The 17,805-nt window shown below is 46.7% G+C and overlaps 1 protein-coding gene and 1 long non-coding RNA gene across 5 annotated transcripts in view; one reads left to right on the plus strand and one right to left on the minus strand.

The window, feature by feature from the left end:
* The window catches only part of LOC131817481 (polycystin-1-like protein 2), a 163,109-nt gene that overhangs the window by 144,838 nt on the left and 466 nt on the right, over positions 1-17,805 (plus strand). Inside the window, exons 35-43 of the mRNA XM_059150871.1 lie at positions 1,717-1,854; positions 3,371-3,556; positions 4,466-4,793; positions 6,268-6,401; positions 7,954-8,081; positions 10,759-10,919; positions 14,256-14,466; positions 15,974-16,075; positions 16,616-16,747. Of these exons, the coding sequence (XP_059006854.1) occupies positions 1,717-1,854; positions 3,371-3,556; positions 4,466-4,793; positions 6,268-6,401; positions 7,954-8,081; positions 10,759-10,919; positions 14,256-14,466; positions 15,974-16,075; positions 16,616-16,747 (1,520 nt within the window). The remainder of the gene's footprint in view (positions 1-1,716; positions 1,855-3,370; positions 3,557-4,465; positions 4,794-6,267; positions 6,402-7,953; positions 8,082-10,758; positions 10,920-14,255; positions 14,467-15,973; positions 16,076-16,615; positions 16,748-17,805) is intronic.
* The window catches only part of LOC131817488 (uncharacterized), a 94,092-nt gene that overhangs the window by 57,901 nt on the left and 18,386 nt on the right, over positions 1-17,805 (minus strand). The window lies entirely within an intron of this gene.

The following is a 17,805-nucleotide window of genomic DNA, read 5'->3' on the forward strand; positions in this document are numbered from 1 at the left end:
AAGGGAGGGAATGCACACTGGGCCCTTGCAAAGGCCCTGAGGTGCAACAGAGCTTGTCATTTTACAGTGATTACAGACAGTGTGGACTAAGCAAGGGGAACTAGGGGGAGAATGGTTCAAGGTGACGACCGAAAGGTGGGTGGGGAGCAGAGCCTTGTAGCACCTGGGTGGGTGCTGGGATTCCGGAGTGCTGCAGAGGAGAGAGGCGTGATCTATCTTGTGATTTGAGAAAGATCACTATGGCTGCTCTTAGGAAACCAAAAGTACTGGGTCAAAAGTACCAGTGGGGAAAAGACTACTGGAATGGTCCAGATAAGAGGTGACATGTCCTGGCACTGGAGGTGGAACGGAAGGCATGGATTCAAAAGACATTTGGGGTAATATGCCCCTATCAGAATGGCTCTAAGTAAAGCGTAAAGTAAAAAATGCTGAAAAGGATGCAGAGAAACTGGAGCGTTCACGCACTGCTGGTGGGAATGGATGCCGTCATTCTGGAAAAGTTTGGCAGTTTCTTTCAAAAGTAAAAATGGACTCACCATATGCTGCAGCAATTGCATTCTTGGGCATTTATCCCAGAGACATGAAGACTTATTTGCATGCAAAAACTTGTATATACATGTTCAGAGCAGGTTCATCTAAAAGAGCCAACTGCCGGATGCCTGGATGGCTCAGTTGGTTAAGCAGCTGCCTTCGGCTCAGGTCATGATCCCAGCGTCCTGGGATCGAGTCCCACATCGGGCTCCTTGCTCGGCAGGGAGCTTGCTTCTCCCTCTGCCTCTGCCTGCCATTCTGTCTGCCTGTGCTCGCTCTCTTTCCCTCTCTCTGACAAATAAATAAAATCTTTAAAAAAATAAAAAAATTTAAAAAAAAATAAAAGAGCCAACTGCTACTCCTAGGAATCTACCCGAGAGAAATCACCTGTATGTGAATGTTCGTAGCAATGTTATTCCTAATAGCCAACACTAGTAATGATTTAGATATGAATGCATGACAGGACAGAAGTGTACCCATACCAAAAAAGGAACTAAATACAAATTACACAACATGGATGGACTCCAAACCGTTATGCTAAGTGAAAGAAGCCAGACACAAGAAACGATGCACTGTAGGATTCCATTTATATGTAATATCCAGAAAAAAAAAAATCTATAGAGACAGAGAGCAGATTAATGAGGCTAAGGGTAGGACAGACTGGGAGTGGGGACTGACTTGACGGGGACGTGAGGGAACTTCCTGGGTTGATGAAAATGTTCTAAAACTGGGTTATGGTGATGGTTGCACAACTCTATAAATGTACTAAAATCATCGTATTGTAGATGTCCAGTGGGAGAATTTATGAAAACTATAGTTCAATAAAGTGGCTTAAAAAATAAGATACTTAGACATGACAGGACTTTGAAATATTAGTGACCCTCCTTCTTCCATCCATTACAGCTTTGGGAACACTGGGCTCTGTCTTAGGGTTCAGGAGCACAGGGAGGGGAGGGTGTTGTACTTTCAGTATGAGGCGAATCCTCCAGTTGGAGTAGGGTCAGAATTTTGAGTATAGGGATGGTGGTGGCAGAGGCATGGAGGGCAGCATTGGGAAGTGGCTCCTGAGGAGTAGGAATGGCGGATCCTGTTGGTCCTGGTGAAGACAGGAGGCTTCTGGTTGCAAAAGTTGAGGCTGGTTCCACTGCCTTTTGGGAGACAGTCCTCATGTCCTTGCTTTCACAGACCCCTCTGCCTTGTTCCGAGCACGACGATGCAGCAGAAAGGACATTTACCAGCCGCCTTTGGCCGCTGACGTCGAGAAGATGAAAACCACCCATCTCAAGGAACAGAAGGCATTTGCCTTCATCAGAGAAATCTTGGGTAGGCAACCAAGGTCACCCACAAGCAGTCTCCTCACTCACTGGTTGTCAGCACAGACTTCAACAGACAACGGTATAATCTTTGACAGACCCACACTGTCTCGCCCCAGCTTCTCCCCTATACTTAAAATCCCTTGGTGGCCCCACATGGCCCTTAGGATAAAATCCAAACTCCCTACTGTGGCTCTGCCCACCCTGGGTCACCTCTTGCAGCCCTTTGTGCTCTGAGCTCTGGACACACCATGTCCTGCTGCTTCTGGGACTCCTTCACTCTCTGGACCCCAGGCCTTTGCCCAGACTAATCTAATCTGCCTGGAATGTGTCTCCTCTCCTCCCCATCTTTTCTTTTGACTAAGTCCTTATTCTTTAATTCTCAGCCCAAAGACTATGTCTTTGGAAAGACTCCCCAAGCCTGCTTTCAAACACCACTGTGTATCTTAGTCTGGGTTCTCCCATAAGCAGATTGGGGTACAAGTAGTTGCTTTGGAGGTGATCCTGGGAAACACTGGTAGAGAAAAGGAAAGTATAGAAGAGAAGGGAGGTGAAAGAAGGTGTGGTGATGAGTGGGTTCCGTGTGAGAACTGGAGCTCAGTCCTGCTGGGGACCTCTGTGGGGGTTTATAGTACATACCTCCAGGTTGTCACACAGGTCACTGGTGAAGGCTGCTCTCGGGGAGGACATGGACCCTGCAGCACTCCTGCCCTGCCCTCCCAATGGTTGAGCACATACAGCCACACAAATGCAGAGAACAGGTGAGCTTGCATAGGAGTAGCAGCATGTTACAGAATGAAGAGAGCCTAGAGGTGTGGGCAGAGCCCCAATTCACCCCAGGGAGGGCTTGCTGGGATGCATATTCCCAGGCCCTGAACCCAAAGATTCTGGGTAATACTCTGCACCCCCCACATTCTGGTGGCTGGCCTCCTAAACTAAATCTTTGTATGTAAGGGGCCCTTACATCACACTCACCTGTCCACAGGTGAGCTCCACGAGTGCTCAGAACACAACCGTCATTTTCATTGCTCTATCCTCAGCATTATAACATGGCAGAGCCCCATTTTCAGAAGATTCTTTTTAAGAAATGTTCATATAGCGTGAACTCTGGGCAAGCCCTATTTTTAAGTGCTTAATAAATATTAATTTATTATAACCTTATGTAACAGAATTATTATCCCCACTTCACAGATGAGGAGAGTAAAGCAGAGGGGCTAAGTACTAGTTAAGTCACTAGTAAATCTAGTAACTAGGGGTTAACTAGGGGTTAAGCAGAGGGGTTAAGTCACTAGTAAAGCACATAGACAGGAAGTGGCGGAGCCAGAATTTGAACCCAGGTGGCAAGCTCATATCTGCGGATTTAACTCCTTTCCACTGTCTAAGGATTGGTTCCACTGTCACTAGGGGGCAAGAAGCTGGTCTACAAGACCTCAACTATTCTGAGTTGTATGCCATTCTGTTTCCTGCCTTGGGCTTGGTGGGATTTGGGAACCCTGCCTGACCGGGGGTTACACCTCCACTTTCAGCATACCTGGGCTTCCTGTGGATGCTGCTGCTGGTCGCCTATGGGCAGAGGGACCCCAGCACCTACCACTTCAACAGACACCTTGAGCACAGCTTCACCCAAGGCTTTTCAGCTGTGTTAAGCTTCAGAGAGTTCTTCGTGTGGGCCAACACCACCCTCCTGAGCAACCTATACAGTTATTACCCAGGTACTTTTCCCTCACCTGAGGACAAATGTCAGCCCCCTTTTGCAGACTGCTTTCTAGGAACAGGAGTGGGTCACATCAGCCTCACAGAGAGCCAATAACCACAGGACCACATGCTTTGAAAGAGAGACCCTCAGAAGGCTGTGTGTGCACAAGAGAGGGGCCCTAAACCTCCCCTGATGCAGAGTGGAGGATATTGTAAGTGAGAGATACATGAGCATGAATCAGCTAGGCAGAAGCAGTATACCGGGTGCAAGGGACAATAGGGGGAAAGGTAAGCCTGAAGTAGCACAGCACGTCCCTGGAATTACAAAGTGCTGAGTGTGGCTGCAGTGTAAGGTATGAGTTGAGGACCAATTAAAAGTAAAGCAAAAGAGGAATAGGGGTCAGATCATCAAGGGTCTCAGAAGTTCTATTTTATGCTTAAGGAAATGAGGCATTGACAGTTTCTTCGGGAGGGAGTAACATAATGGAATTTGCACTTAAGAGGGATCATTCTAGAATCATGTGGAAGTCGGAATAGAGAGTAGTTAGGATGCTAGAAATGATGGGGCTGATGGAGGCATGAGAGGAAGGGGTGAATGGAGAAATGAGCATGGGAGCAGACAACAGTGAAGAGGTAGAGTTGATGAGCCTTGACCATTAGGATATGAGCATTGAGAGAAAGGGCACAAAAGGTCTCCAAGTTGATGACCAGGCGGTGGGGGTACCATTCCTTAAGAGAAGTTATGCAGGAAGTAGACCACACCTAAGCGTGGAAGATGGTGATGAATATAGCCTGTGATTGGCCATGAACCACTTACTCTTGACTGTTTTTACACTGGGTACACTGAAGTTCATGTTAACATCCAGGCCAGGATGCACTAAGACAATTTTGATGGCTAGAATGACCCACCTGTTTTTCATTTCCAGGCTTTGTCACGGATGGGAATTCTAAGCTGGTGGGCAGTGCCCAGATTCGCCAAGTGAGGGTCCGGGAAAACTCTTGCTCTCTTGCCCCACAGCTGCAGGCTTCTCTCAATGGATGCCATGCACCATACTCTCTGGATATTGAAGATCTGTCAGACTATGGGGAAGGCTGGAATGCCACCATACCCAATAACAGCAGTGGCTTTTCCCAGGCTTGGCAGTACCAGAGCCAGAGCCAACGCCGAGGGTATCCCATCTGGGGCAAACTCACTGTGTACCGGGGAGGAGGTTATGTGGTCCCCTTGGGGACTGATCGCAAAAGCGCATCAAGGTAAGACTCACTTGACTCACGTATACCCAAGGAAAGCCATTTCCTAGGGTCTGGGTCTTATTAGCAGGTGCAGCAAAGCTCATTCATGTCATTGTAGGGAGGAACTGGGGGACACAGAAGTATTCAGATTGTATTTCTGGGTCCCTGGAAACTACAATCTCAAAGTCCCTCTCCAGCACTCTCGGCCTGGTGGCTGAGTCTGGTGGCCTCTGCTAGAGCCAGTGTAGGGATATGGAGCTCTACTACACAAAGACATCTACTACCAGGCAGATAGGAAGTGGCTAAGGCTAGTAATCTTAGCCAAGAATCATGCTTTTATGTGCAGCGAATTATAGTAGCAAGGAAGAACACTGAGTTTGGAGCATTCACTGTTTCTATAGTGACAGAAGCAAACCTGCTCTTTATCTGAAGGACATTACCTTATCCCTCGAGGTTTCTCACTGCAAACACAGCCTTAAGAAATGGCTTGGGTAAAGCCCAGCCAGGAACTTGCATTCCTGGAATACTCAACAAGGTAGAGCAGGGACATCCAGGGCCTATGCAGACTGCCTCTCCCAGCATACTCCAGAGTTAGACAGTCCTAAGTGTGAAACCCTGGCACTGCTCCTGTTAGCTGTGTGGCCCCAGGCAAGTCAGTGAACCCATTTGCACCTCAGGCATCTTGAGGAACACAGGAAACAAAACCCTACAGAGAACAACTGACAGGGGTCAACTGACAGGGGTCCCCTGGGATTCAGGACAGGACAGGAATTGTCAGTTTCCGTGTAAGAAGTGTTTTCCTGCCACTTGCAACAACTGATGTTCTCTCTTCTAAACACAAAGCAGGACACAGACCCAGTGGGCACAGGGCATATCTTAAAACAGGCCCATCACTATTAATGCCAGTAATAACAGCTGTCCCTATTTCACACAGACAAACGACACACTGTTGCATTTTCTCTTCACAATGTTCCCAAAGCACTGGTGTTACCACCACCCTAGGTAAGGAAGCTGAGTCGGCTTGCCTAAGCCCCTGATTTTCTATGTGGCTCCTCTCACACGGGTGGTCCTCAAACTTTAAAAAGTATCACACCCACCTGGAAGGCTCATCAGAACACAGATTTGCAAAACACAGATCCCTTAGAGGAATTTGTTTCCAAAGATCTGGGATGGGGACTGAGAATCTGCATTTTTACTGAGTTTCCAGATGATGCGGATGCTGGCACTATGGGGAGAAAAGGTCCTGTAAGTGTGGCCCCCAATGTTCAGGAGACTATGCGTGGCCCCCAATGTTCAGGAGACTATGCATGCCAAGACACTGCACCATTGGTGGGAAACTGATCACTCCCAGGAGGAGCCCCCAGGTCCTATGGCCCAGGGGACGGAGCAGAGCCAGAGGGAGAAATTTCTATAGGAAACCCTGGCCTCCTTCCTGGACAGGGGGGCAGGGAGCCACTGTAATTGGAGATGTCCCTAAACAGTCCTTTTCCTACAGAATTCTCCAATACCTCTTTGACAATACCTGGCTGGACAGACTGACCAGAGCTGTTTTTGTGGAGTTCACCGTCTACAATGCCAACGTTAACCTGTTCTGCATCATCACTCTGACCCTGGAGACAAGCGCCCTGGGTGGGCAGCCTCACCTGTGACCCCATCTATAGTGTTCTAGAAGACAGACACCCCTCCCTCTGGGCCCCAGGGCCTGAGTTCTGGGTCCAGTGTTGTTTGGCAGACTTGGGGATGGGTCTTGGTTCTTCCTGGGCACCCAAAGGTCGGGTTCCAGCATTGCTCCAGCCTTATTACTAGTTGCCTCCACTTCTCTCTGGCCCGTCCCCAAGATACCCTGAGGGAACCAAACTGAGAGTCTGAAGACAGCTCATCATCTTCAGCTTCCTACTCTGGGGAAGGCAGGCTGGGGGGCTGGCAGTGAAAGGCTGGAGAAGGGGTGACCTGGTAACAGATAATTTCCCCTAAAACAACATTTTACAATTTGTACCTCAACCTACAGGAAGAGGTACATTTTACATTATTTTCCAATACACTCACATACAAATATACATAAACTGAGACAAAAGCTTCAAAAATATTTTCCTTCACTACATGCAGTATACTCTGATATTCTGTGTTCTGTTCCATTTCTTTCTTTCCATTTCCCGCCTTCCACCTCTTTTAAAGCTACCATAATCTATTGAAAACACTGACCCAAAGCTTCCTCAGCTAATAACCGATTTTCCTAAAATTCAACCATCTTTCCTCTAAAAATTAAGCCATTTTTAGTATCAAATTACATTTTTAGTAAAACAAATACATACCTGTAGTTTTTAAAATTTCAGAACCATGTAAAGTGAAAAGTAAAAGGCCTTCAACTTCCATGATCTCTGGCCACTACGAAGTGCTTATTTCAAACCCTTTTGTTGGGGGGAGTAGTATTTGTATCCCCGTGTTCTCCTACTCTTTTTGACACCTTTGTGGCTCATAAAGACCAACTAAACAGCCTGTCCAAACACATCTGATTAAATTATGTGTTTCTACAAATGAGAAATGAGGAATGGATTTCAGGTCTGGTTGGTTCAAGCAGCCCACTGATGTTGGCAAGGACTCAGGTTGTTTGTGTCTCTCTGTTCTGACATTCTCATGGTTGGCTTTGTCTTCAGAGGCAGAAGCTTTATCAGTCAAACTGTTTTTTTTTTTTTAAATCATTACAAAATATCATTATAATACTCCCCCCAAAAGACAAAACACACAAATGGATGAAAGATGATTTAAAAGAAGGCTGAATTTCAGGAATACTGGCCAATAGATGAATTGATCTTCAGTGAACTCTCTTTAGGTAAACCAGTTTTAAGTGAGCCAGCCTGGAGTAAATGAATGTTCAGTGGGATGGTGTGCTTTGGCTGGAGGTGACTGAGGACACAAATGGCTGATACCAGATGCAGAGGATAGGAAGCAGCTCTTCCAGCTATGCTTCCTGCATCCCCTCTAATATGTTCATTGCCTTTGACATCCACTGTGCACCCAGTCCCTTGGGTCTGTGGGTCTGAAGGATATTTACCTTCTCTTCTGCCCTTGCCAGTCCTCGGAAGGGCCCGAGCTTGCATCATGTCACTGATGCCTTCCAGTCAGAAGTGGTGGCTCTGAGCGGGTGGGTGACTGGGTGAACAGAACACGTTTTGCTTCCCAGGAACCTTCCTTACACATGTGAACCTGCAGAGCCTGCGCCTGTACCCCTTCACTGACGGCTGGCACCCCTTCGTGGTAGCAGCAGAAGCCATCTACCTCCTGTTCCTCCTCTACTACATGGTTGTGCAGGTGAGGGGTAGATGACAGCTCCATTGGATGGAAGCAGCAGTGTGCCTGTCCCCTCTCGTGGACCTCCCCTGGAGTGAGGGCTGAAGAAGGGAGAGGGGCACATTCTGCTAACCTGTTTGCCATGGCATCCTTTTGGTCCTTCTGCAGTCCTGAGGGCTGACCCAGCTCAGGGACTAGCTTTCAGGACCTCTCAGGAACTGAGACTCAGAGGGTGATCCTTCCTGGGTGGGGAAGGGAGAAGAACTGAGACCCTTCAAAAACATCAAAGGTAGCCAGTGGCTCACCTGTGGTCCCTGGCAATTAGGGAAAAAAATCTCCTTTGCTACCTTTAAATACCACCATGTTGCAAAATGAAGGTGCAGATGTTGATAATGATGGTGGTTTGAGGAAGCTGGGAACTCATTCCAAGCTCGGTATATGCCCCTGCCCCACCAAAAATGCAAATCAGACATCTTGAAAGGGCATCCCCATCCCCTGCTCAACAGTCACAACCACCACTTTAAAGTAAGGACGGTACTTTGAGAGTTTACCACGTGAAAGACATTGTGCAAAGAACTTTTAATACCAGGAGGGGGCGCCTGGGTGGCTCAGTGGGTTAAGCCTTTGCCTTTGGTTCAGGTCATGATCTCAGGGTCCTCAGATGGAGGCCTGCACAGGGCTCTCTGCTCATCGGGGAACCTGCTTCCCCCCCTTCTCTGCCTACTTGTGATCTCTCTCTCTCTCTCTCTCTCTCTCTCTCTCTCTGTGTTAAATAAATAAATAAAATCTTAAAAAAAAAAAAAAAAAAAAAAAAAAAACAGGAGAAAGGTTCTATTGGCTCCACTTCACAGAGTAGGAAGCTGAAGTCCAGAGACATTTAAGGAATTTATTCAAGGCCAAAATTGAATCCAGAGAGTGTGCTCACTGAACTTGACACTCAACACCTCTGTTGCACCTCAGACTTACAAACCTGGATCCCACGGGGCCTCTGGGCATCACCAATGCAAACGGAACAGGGAACAGTCATCAAATAACAACCTAAGAACACCAAAGGAGGCCCATCCAGTCCCCACCCCACCACACCCCCCAGATCGCTCCTCCCTCTCTGGGTTGCCCTCACCCTCTGCCTGCAGGGGCAGCACAACACTTATCTCCAAAGCCCTTAAATCTTTTTCAAAAACGCCACTTAAGCAGTTCTGAAAATCTTACCCTCCTTCATCCCTTTTTAATGGAGGTAAACTTTAGCCTCTTAGCAGCCAAACACTAATCAGTTCTCCTGAAGAGTAGGGAGGAAGAGGGAAATGTAACAGACCTGGAAGATTCTCTTTAGTGGGAGTGAAACGCATGAGGCTTAGAACTTGCACAACATAATACCTTTGACATGTGACACCTGATGGGGAAAGATGATTAAAACAAAGTCTCCTACCAATCTAGAAAACCTGTCCACAAAGGTAGAAAAAAAAAAAACTACTTTAACAAAATTACCCCATTTTTAAAAAATTTTTAAAAGATTTTTATTTATTTATTTGGCAGAGAGGCAGGCAGAGAGAGAGGAGGAAGCAGGGTCCCTGTTAAGCAGAGAGCCCGATGTGGGGCTCGATCCCCAGACCCTGAGATCATCACCTGAGCTGAAGGCAGAGGCTTAACCCACTAAGCCACCCAGGTGCCCCAAAACTACTCATTTTTAATTGTGGTAGATAAAGATATATAATATAGAAGTTACCCCCCGCAGCCTCTTTAAATGTACAGCTCAGTGACCTTGCGTACATTCACATTGTCATGCAACCATCACTACCACCCATCTCCAGAATTTTTTTCCTCTTACAGAACTGAAACTGTATCTGTTAAACAGTAACTCCTAACTTCTCCCAAGAAAACAACTTTTCTTATTGAATAAGCATGACGCTAAACTGTGGTATGCGTCCCAGGCAATCCAGTAAGAAATTCCAAAGACAGAAAGGAGTCTCACTTTTGCATACTGCAGAGCTAATGGGATCCATTACACATTCATCCTTAAGATAAATAGTAATGAATCCTCAAGAGGATGCATGGCATCATCTGTCCTACTAGTCCACCCTAAATTCAGCTAGTAATTGGGATGGCCACTTTTGTAACTGCCTTTATCAAAAGGAAAAATAAATGTACATGTTCACACTAGGAGGTAATTGTGCAACCTGGAACCAGGTGCCTACCACTTGAGGCTTAGAACTTGCACAACATAATACCTTTGACCCTCCCAGAGAAACTGCAAATGAAGGGTACTACCTTCCTTCATGTTCACCCTTCAAAGAGAAAGCTCCCAGGTCCTTTAGAAAAACATTCCTGAAGCTAGTTTAACTTTCAAGAAGATTTACATACATCTCAAAGGGGCAGAGAAAGATTTCACAATGATAGGTTTTCTAAAGTAAATGCTCTATGAACGAGTGGGATAATTAAATATTTTTCTTGTTAGATGCTGTTACTCTTATGTGCCCCCAATTCTACAACCCATGCTGGTGCTGAAAGCAGATGAGGTGTGTGCACAAGGCTGGGGAGAGGCCCCAGGTACTCTGGGGCTTCTTTATTGAGAAGCTTCTCTAGGATACAGTAGGCCCCTGCTGAAGGGTCATCTTGGGTGCTTTGAAGAGCCATGGTGGAAGGGGTGGGGAGGCACAGTTCTGGCTATAGCATGTGGTAGAACCTCCAGCTCTTCTCCCAGGGCAAGCTCATGAGGAAACAGAGGTGGTGCTATTTCTATAGCAAGTGGAATCTTCTGGAGCTAACCATCATCCTGGCCAGCTGGAGTGCCCTGGCGATGTTTGTGAAGAGGGCCATCCTGGCAGAACGAGACCTCCAGCACTACCGGAACCATGGGGAGGAGTAAGTGGCTCTGCCTCGGGGCCCAACTCCCATATTAGACCTGTTTCCTCCAGCTCTGTGGCCCCAGGGTTGCGGCGGGGGTAGGGAGGGTGGTCTGCGGGTGGTGGTGTGGCTTTTGAAATCTTGTTGATCCTCAGATCAGGTTCACTCTTGAAAAACATAACTATAGCTACCGCTTAGATTCAGGTTTGGGGCCTAACACATCTGTAGTTGAGAAAGCTCTTTAAGACAAAATAGAACAGTATCTTACTTTTGAAAATCTTACCAAAACATAAAACCATGTGACACCCTGTGAAGGTCCCTGCCCAGAAGATGTAGCAGCACACCAGTCTGCCTACATCTGATACCATTTACAAAGTGTCCACTCTGCTAGGCAAGAGGCACTAGCCCACCAGATGCTCAGGAGAACCCACAATGGTACATGTTGTTACTACTTGAACGTGAGTTTGCCTCTTAGTGGGTGTCCAGCCAAAACACAGCACCAAGCCAAAAGAGTAGGAAAAGGCAGAATTTTGTTTGCAAAAAGTGAAGGAGAACACCAAGGATCTTTTCCAAAGCAGTGTCTCCTCAAACAACAAAACTGGTGGTTTTGAGGTAAGGGGGAATGCATATTCGGAATGGGCTTGCAGGCACGATGGGAAATACACCACGGCCTTGGGGCAGAAGTCATCTTAGGGTAATTGAGTCCAGGTCAAAGTCACTCGGGCTGGCAAAGGTCAGCATTATCAATTCCCTGGCTTTAGTTGGTCTGGTATCTGAGTACTCAAGGAGTTTTAGATCCTGCAAAGAGAACTCAAGAATGTACATCAAGTCAATCTTGCTTTTGTTTCAGGCTGACTGTCCCTGATACGATCAGACTATCTCCTGGCCTGATAATGGCTGTTTTATTCTTACATTCACTCACAAGATGGCTGGGGGCCTAAAATGACTTCCTATTGTCAAGAAAGCTAGGTCTTTCTGTTTCTGGGGACACATAACTCTTTCTGCTTACATTAACACTACTCCATTTTACAAATAAAGAAATTGAAGGGATGCCTGGGTGGCTCAGTCATTTAAGCCTCTGTCTTCAGCTCAGGTCATGATCCCAGGGTCCTGGGATACAGTCCTGCATCCGGCTCCTTGCTCAGCAGGGAGCCTGCTTCTCCCTCTGTCTGCTGCTCCCCGGATTGTGCTGTTTCTCTCTGATAAATAAATAAATAAAAGATTTAAAAAAGAGAGAGAGAGAGAAAGAAACTGAAGCTCAGAGAGCTAACTTCCAAGCCACAGAGTTAAAAGGTGGCAGAGAAGTAATGTAAACCTAGCTTATGAGAGGGGCTCAGTCAGTAGACCATGCAGTTCTTGATCTTGGGGGGTATAAATTCGATCCTCATGCTTACAAAGTAATTTTAAGATTACTTAAAATTAGGGCGCCTGGGTGGCTCAGTGGATTAAGCCGCTGCCTTCGGCTCAGGTCATGATCTCAGGATCCTGGGATCGAGTCCCGCATCGGGCTCTCTGCTCAGCAGGGAGCCTGCTTCCCTCTATCTCCCTCTCTGCCTGCCTCTCCATCTGCTTGTGATCTCTCTCTGTCAAATAAATAAATAAAATCTTTAAAAAAAAAAAAAAAAAAAAAAAAAAAAAAAAAAAAAAAAAAGATTACTTAAAATTAAAATCCTTAAGGAGTACCTGGCTGGCTAAGTCAGTAGAACATGTGACTCTTAATCTCAAGATCATGAGTTTGAGTCCTATGTAGGGTGTAGAGATTTCTTAAAATCTTAAAACAAAACAAAACAAACAAACAAAAAACCCCAAAACCTAGCTTGTGTGTCTATAGGATCCCAATCCTTACTTCAAACCATTTTGCGTCTTGACTCATCCACTGATTTTATTGATATGGAAAACATTTATTTATTGTTGGATGCTGTACTCTGTTATAAAAACACTTTAAAAGCATCATCTTATATACTTTAATCTTCCCTAAACTTCTAAAAGATGGAATTATCAACATCCACCCCCTTTTGTTTTTCAGGTAAGAAAGGCAGGCAGGAACAAAGCCCCCCACCCCCCAACCAAAGAGGAAAACAGCCTTAAAAGCATTTTACACCACCCTGGAAAGAGCCCTCCATTCTTTCCCACTGATGGATGACAAAAACCTGATTGAATGACAAATGCATGGAGGGTTTATCAGATTAAAACAACACAGCAAGCCCATAAAGACCCATAGATTTAGAAACTCCCGGGGGCAAGCCCAGAGGTCTCCTCCCTCTTCAGGAGCTTCGAATTATCACTTGACTATTGCTCAGGAAACTTTGCTTTGCTGCCCACCACTCTTTGGTCAAAGTGTTGTGACCCAGAACCACAGGCACCAAAGGAAAAGGAAATCCTGTAACAACAACCTGTTCTCCATCCATGTCACCAGATATAGGTCTACTCCATTTTACTTTTTTTTTTTTTTTCCTTAAGTAGGTTCCATGCTCAGTGTGGAGCCCAGCACAGGGCTTGAACACACAACCCTGAGAACAGAGCTGAGCTGAGATAAAGAGTGGGATGCTTGGCTCACTGAGTTGCTCAGGCATCCTTAGTTCTATGTCATGTTAATGATACAACGACATTAAGACTGAATTAAAAGTCCAAATATAGGAAGAGAAGGGAATGAAGGGCAGAGTGAAATCAGACATGCCTGGATTCCAACTCTCATCCTTCCGCCACTAGTTATGTCACTAGCTCTGTGACCTTGAGCCAATCCTTCATCCTTATCTGTAGAACGGAGACAGTAATACTTACCTCATCCAGTGATCTTGAAGGTCAATTGAGACAATGCAGTTGAGGTTCAACAGGCCCTAACTTAGCAAAGAAACTGAATGGTACTTCCATCCCTCCTTCAAATGCAAGGGCAAGGCAGGCACACACTCAGAAAGTGTGAGGGAGGGCAGGGCATCTAAACCATGGACCCCAAACCAGGAGGGGAGGCTCACGGAATGCCCTTACTTCCATCTTCTTGACACTGGGAGGTTTCCTCCTTTGCTCTTCCTCCATAGCTCTGCAGCCATTAACCAAAAATGCTAGGTACTGGTCCCATGACTACCATCAACATCATCATCCCTATCATAGGCATCATCCTCACCATCATCCCCATCATTATCACCAACATCACTATCGTATTCACATCATAACCATCATCCCACCATCACCATCATCACCAGCTCACCATTACCTGGCTGGGGAAATTGGACCAGTTCTATCTCTCAGACCTATTATGGGAAGTGATGGCCTCTGGGATCATGTTAAATCCAATCCAGCCTCCTACGCTGAGATTCCATAGTCTCTGAGACCTAGTCTCCCCTTTCGGTCCCACAGGGAGATCAGTTTTGGTGAGACAGCAGCAGCTGATGCTGCCCTTGGCTACATCATTGCCTTCCTGGTACTGCTGTCCACAGTGAAGCTTTGGCATCTGCTCAGGTTGAACCCCAAAATGAACATGATCACTTCAGCCCTGCGCCGGGCTTGGGGGGACATTTCAGGCTTCATTGTTGTCATCCTTATCATGCTTCTGGCTTACTCCATTGCGGTGAGTGGTTTCTTCAGTAAAACCTTCAAGGCTGGTCTCCTTGGAAGCAAAGGCTTCTCAGGGGTGGGGGGTTGAGGGTTAGGGTTGAGAAGACTTCAGTACCTGAGGGAGATGATGGGGCTTCTAAGTCCAGGGCTTTTAAGCTGGGAGCTCATAAACTGGCCAACCCAAATGAAAAAGGCTAGAGACCTCAGATGGGTAAGAGTGAGGAGGTATAGTCTCTACGACTGAAATGGCTAACTACCTCCAACAAAGAATTCCCTTCTGTATCTCGACCCTGTCTGGATGTGTCAGGTCTCCTGACATCCCAACTGCTCAGACATGCACAGAACATTCCCTCTGTGTTGGGGGATGTGGAGATGACTTGCGCAGATGGGGAAGGAAGGACAGACACATCTGCAGACTATGTCACTGCCTGATGCCTCGCACATGAGGCATGAACTTAATGGTGCCGAAAATCATTTCATTCAGTCCCTTGACAGTGAGAGGTGTTTGGCAATCAAATCTCTTTTGTGAATGAAAAAAATGTTGCACTATCAACTCTTTCATTTTCACTTAATGTGAGAAACAAAGACCCTCTGCCACATTTTGATCTCCATCTAAATATGCCCCAACCTCTCCAAGTCCACATTCCCCATAGTACCAGGGCCCCCACTCCTCTCTGACCCTTCACCCAATCCTGACCCACTCACTACCCCAACTCTTCTCCCAGTTCTCGCCTTGGCCCCATCCAGTCTCACATTCCATCATCCCTGACCACCCACTGGTGTTTTCCACGGCCTCTCTAACCCTCTCCCATTCCTCATCCTTTTTCTGTCCCTATTACCTCAACCCTGACTCCCTAGTCTCTGAGCCTACTCCATCTTCCTCTCTCACCCTGAGAAATGGGCGAGGTATGTCGATGCAGTGATGGAGGGTATACGCTAAAAAGCTGGAGTCTGGTTTTATCAAAAATACTCCACCTGACCCTTCAGTTGACATGGATTTATTCAGTCCTCCATCTGAAGTGCAGAAGCTGGGGATACTGCAGTGTTCTCTGGGACCAGAAGTCACCCAACTCAGAGCCAAGGAAGTGTTGGGTCTCTGACACAATAGTGGAAATCTTTGGGGGGAAAGGAGGAGGAAATAGCTGTGTGGGGGTGTAAGGCCCAGGCAGAAACCTGGGTTCGGTTTTGTTATGCAACCCAACTCCCCGAGAGCAAAAAGGTTGGGGCCTAAAGGAGCCTAGTTTCATTGTGGATTCTTAGAGCAGTCATCTGAGTGAACATAACAGTGGCTTAATGGGTGATGCCTGAGCCCCAGAAATGCATATTCATTCCTTACAGAACTGGGTATGTACACACACCCACCTGCAGGCCCTTGTAGGAACTGGCATTAGGGGTACAGCTAGGCCAAGGATATGGCTGACCCAGAACACTGACTTTACTGTCAAACAATAGGCGTTGGGGGTGGAGTGGGGAGGTCACTTGGTTTCTTTCTATGTTCACAAGAACTCTTTCCATAACAGTCAAACTTAATATTTGGTTGGAAACTCCGTTCCTACAAAACTCTCTTTGATGCAGCAGAAACGATGATCAGCCTTCAGCTAGGAATCTTTAACTATGAGGAGGTAATGGGGTGTGGTGGGTTGGGGGTGGGGGACACCGACATTGCCATCTACATAAAGCCTTTATGAGAAAGAAAAAGCGCCCTCCTCAAATGCCTCCTCCTGGGTGGATGTTATCCCTTGAGTCCATGTCAGATAAGCACAGGGTAACTTTGGACAAATAAAATTGTTCCCTTTTCTCTAGGCAGATAGTCCCATACTAGGGCCCATAGCTCACCCTGGGGACACCTGCTTACAGGAGAACATCAGGCACTGGCTATTCAGGAGAGGGCTGTGCTGGTCTCTAGAATGTTCCTGGCCCTAGCCAGAAATGGTAGCCATATTTGGAAATGGTGGCAGTAGGGAGTAAGGGGTGCTGGCTGTCCTTTTTCCTAGCAGCTCTTGAGAACACTGCCCATTTTCTCAGCTGCCAGGCAGAAGCAGACCTTCCTGGTTCCAGGCCCTGTCTCATCTGGGAACCAGTTTTTCCTCTGAGGGTGCCTGGGGGAAGTGGCCACTAGGTCACAGGACTCCTGGGGATGAGTCTTGCTTTCTTCCCCACAGGTCCTGGACTATAGCCCAGTGCTTGGCTCTTTCCTGATCGGGTCTTGCATCATTTTCATGACATTTGTGGTGCTGAATCTATTTATCTCTGTCATCCTGGTAGCCTTCAATGAGGAGCAAAAATATGATCAGGTGAGTCCCTTTGGTCTATTCTTCAACAGTCACTGACCTTGAACTAGGAAGAGATCGAGCAGCATTAGACATTATGGGTATTTGAGAGACCATTGTCGCCCAAAGCCCCTGTTTCATGGGAGGGGAAACAAGTCCAGAAGGAGGAAATTACTTCCCTGAGATTACAAGCAAATGAAGGGCAGACTAGAATTGGGTCTCCTGATTCCCAAGGCGGCACTCCGTTCACAACCCCAGTGATTCTGAGCCCTACTTGTACGTTAGAATCACATGGGGGCTTTTGGGACATCTGCCGCTGCTGCACTGGGACCAATAAACACAGAATCCCTGGATGAATGAGTAGAACACTGGTATTTTTGAAATCTTCCCATGTGATTTTAAAATACAGCCGAGGCTGAGAATCTGTTAAAAGATGATAAAAGCAGAAAACTTAGGCGATACAAACTTTAACACTTCATGAAGTGGACAGTCTCCATTCAGAGAAGTACAAATCGGGCGGAACACAGGAAGCTTTACAGGAGAAATAATAAAGAACAAGGAAGAGAAAAACTAAAAAATATATATATCTGATTGGCTGGAGCCACACAGTCAACCTTGTTTGGGGTAAGACAGAAGTATAGAGCCCAGAGGTGGCTTTGTGTTTGGGGACTGGCCGACCTGATATTCTAGGCAGGGGAGCATTTACAGGGACACCAAAAGTTCTGTAAGCTTCGGTTTGCTGTCATGGCATGCCAGGCAGAAGCAGCTCCATCTTGGGCCTAGAAATGTATTTCAACCAGTCATATGGTAACTGGTTTAAATTTTGAGAAGCCAGCAAACTATTTCCCAAAGCAGCTGCACTGTTTCACGTTCCCAGCAGCAATGCACAAGGGTCTTTGCACATACATTCCTAAGAGTCTCTGTTGGGGGTGAAAGAGGGAATTTTACCATTTTCGTCATAAGGGAAGAAGGAACCTCCTCGGGATAAAGGTGGGAACACACACCCTTGGGATTTGCAGAAGAAGGAGACTCCCAACACAAAGTTGACTAAATACCGAAGTGACTTTGGCAGAGACCGAACT

The sequence above is a fragment of the Mustela lutreola genome, chromosome 16 (assembly GCF_030435805.1).
Source record: "Mustela lutreola isolate mMusLut2 chromosome 16, mMusLut2.pri, whole genome shotgun sequence".
Classification (NCBI taxonomy): Eukaryota; Metazoa; Chordata; class Mammalia; order Carnivora; family Mustelidae; genus Mustela; species Mustela lutreola.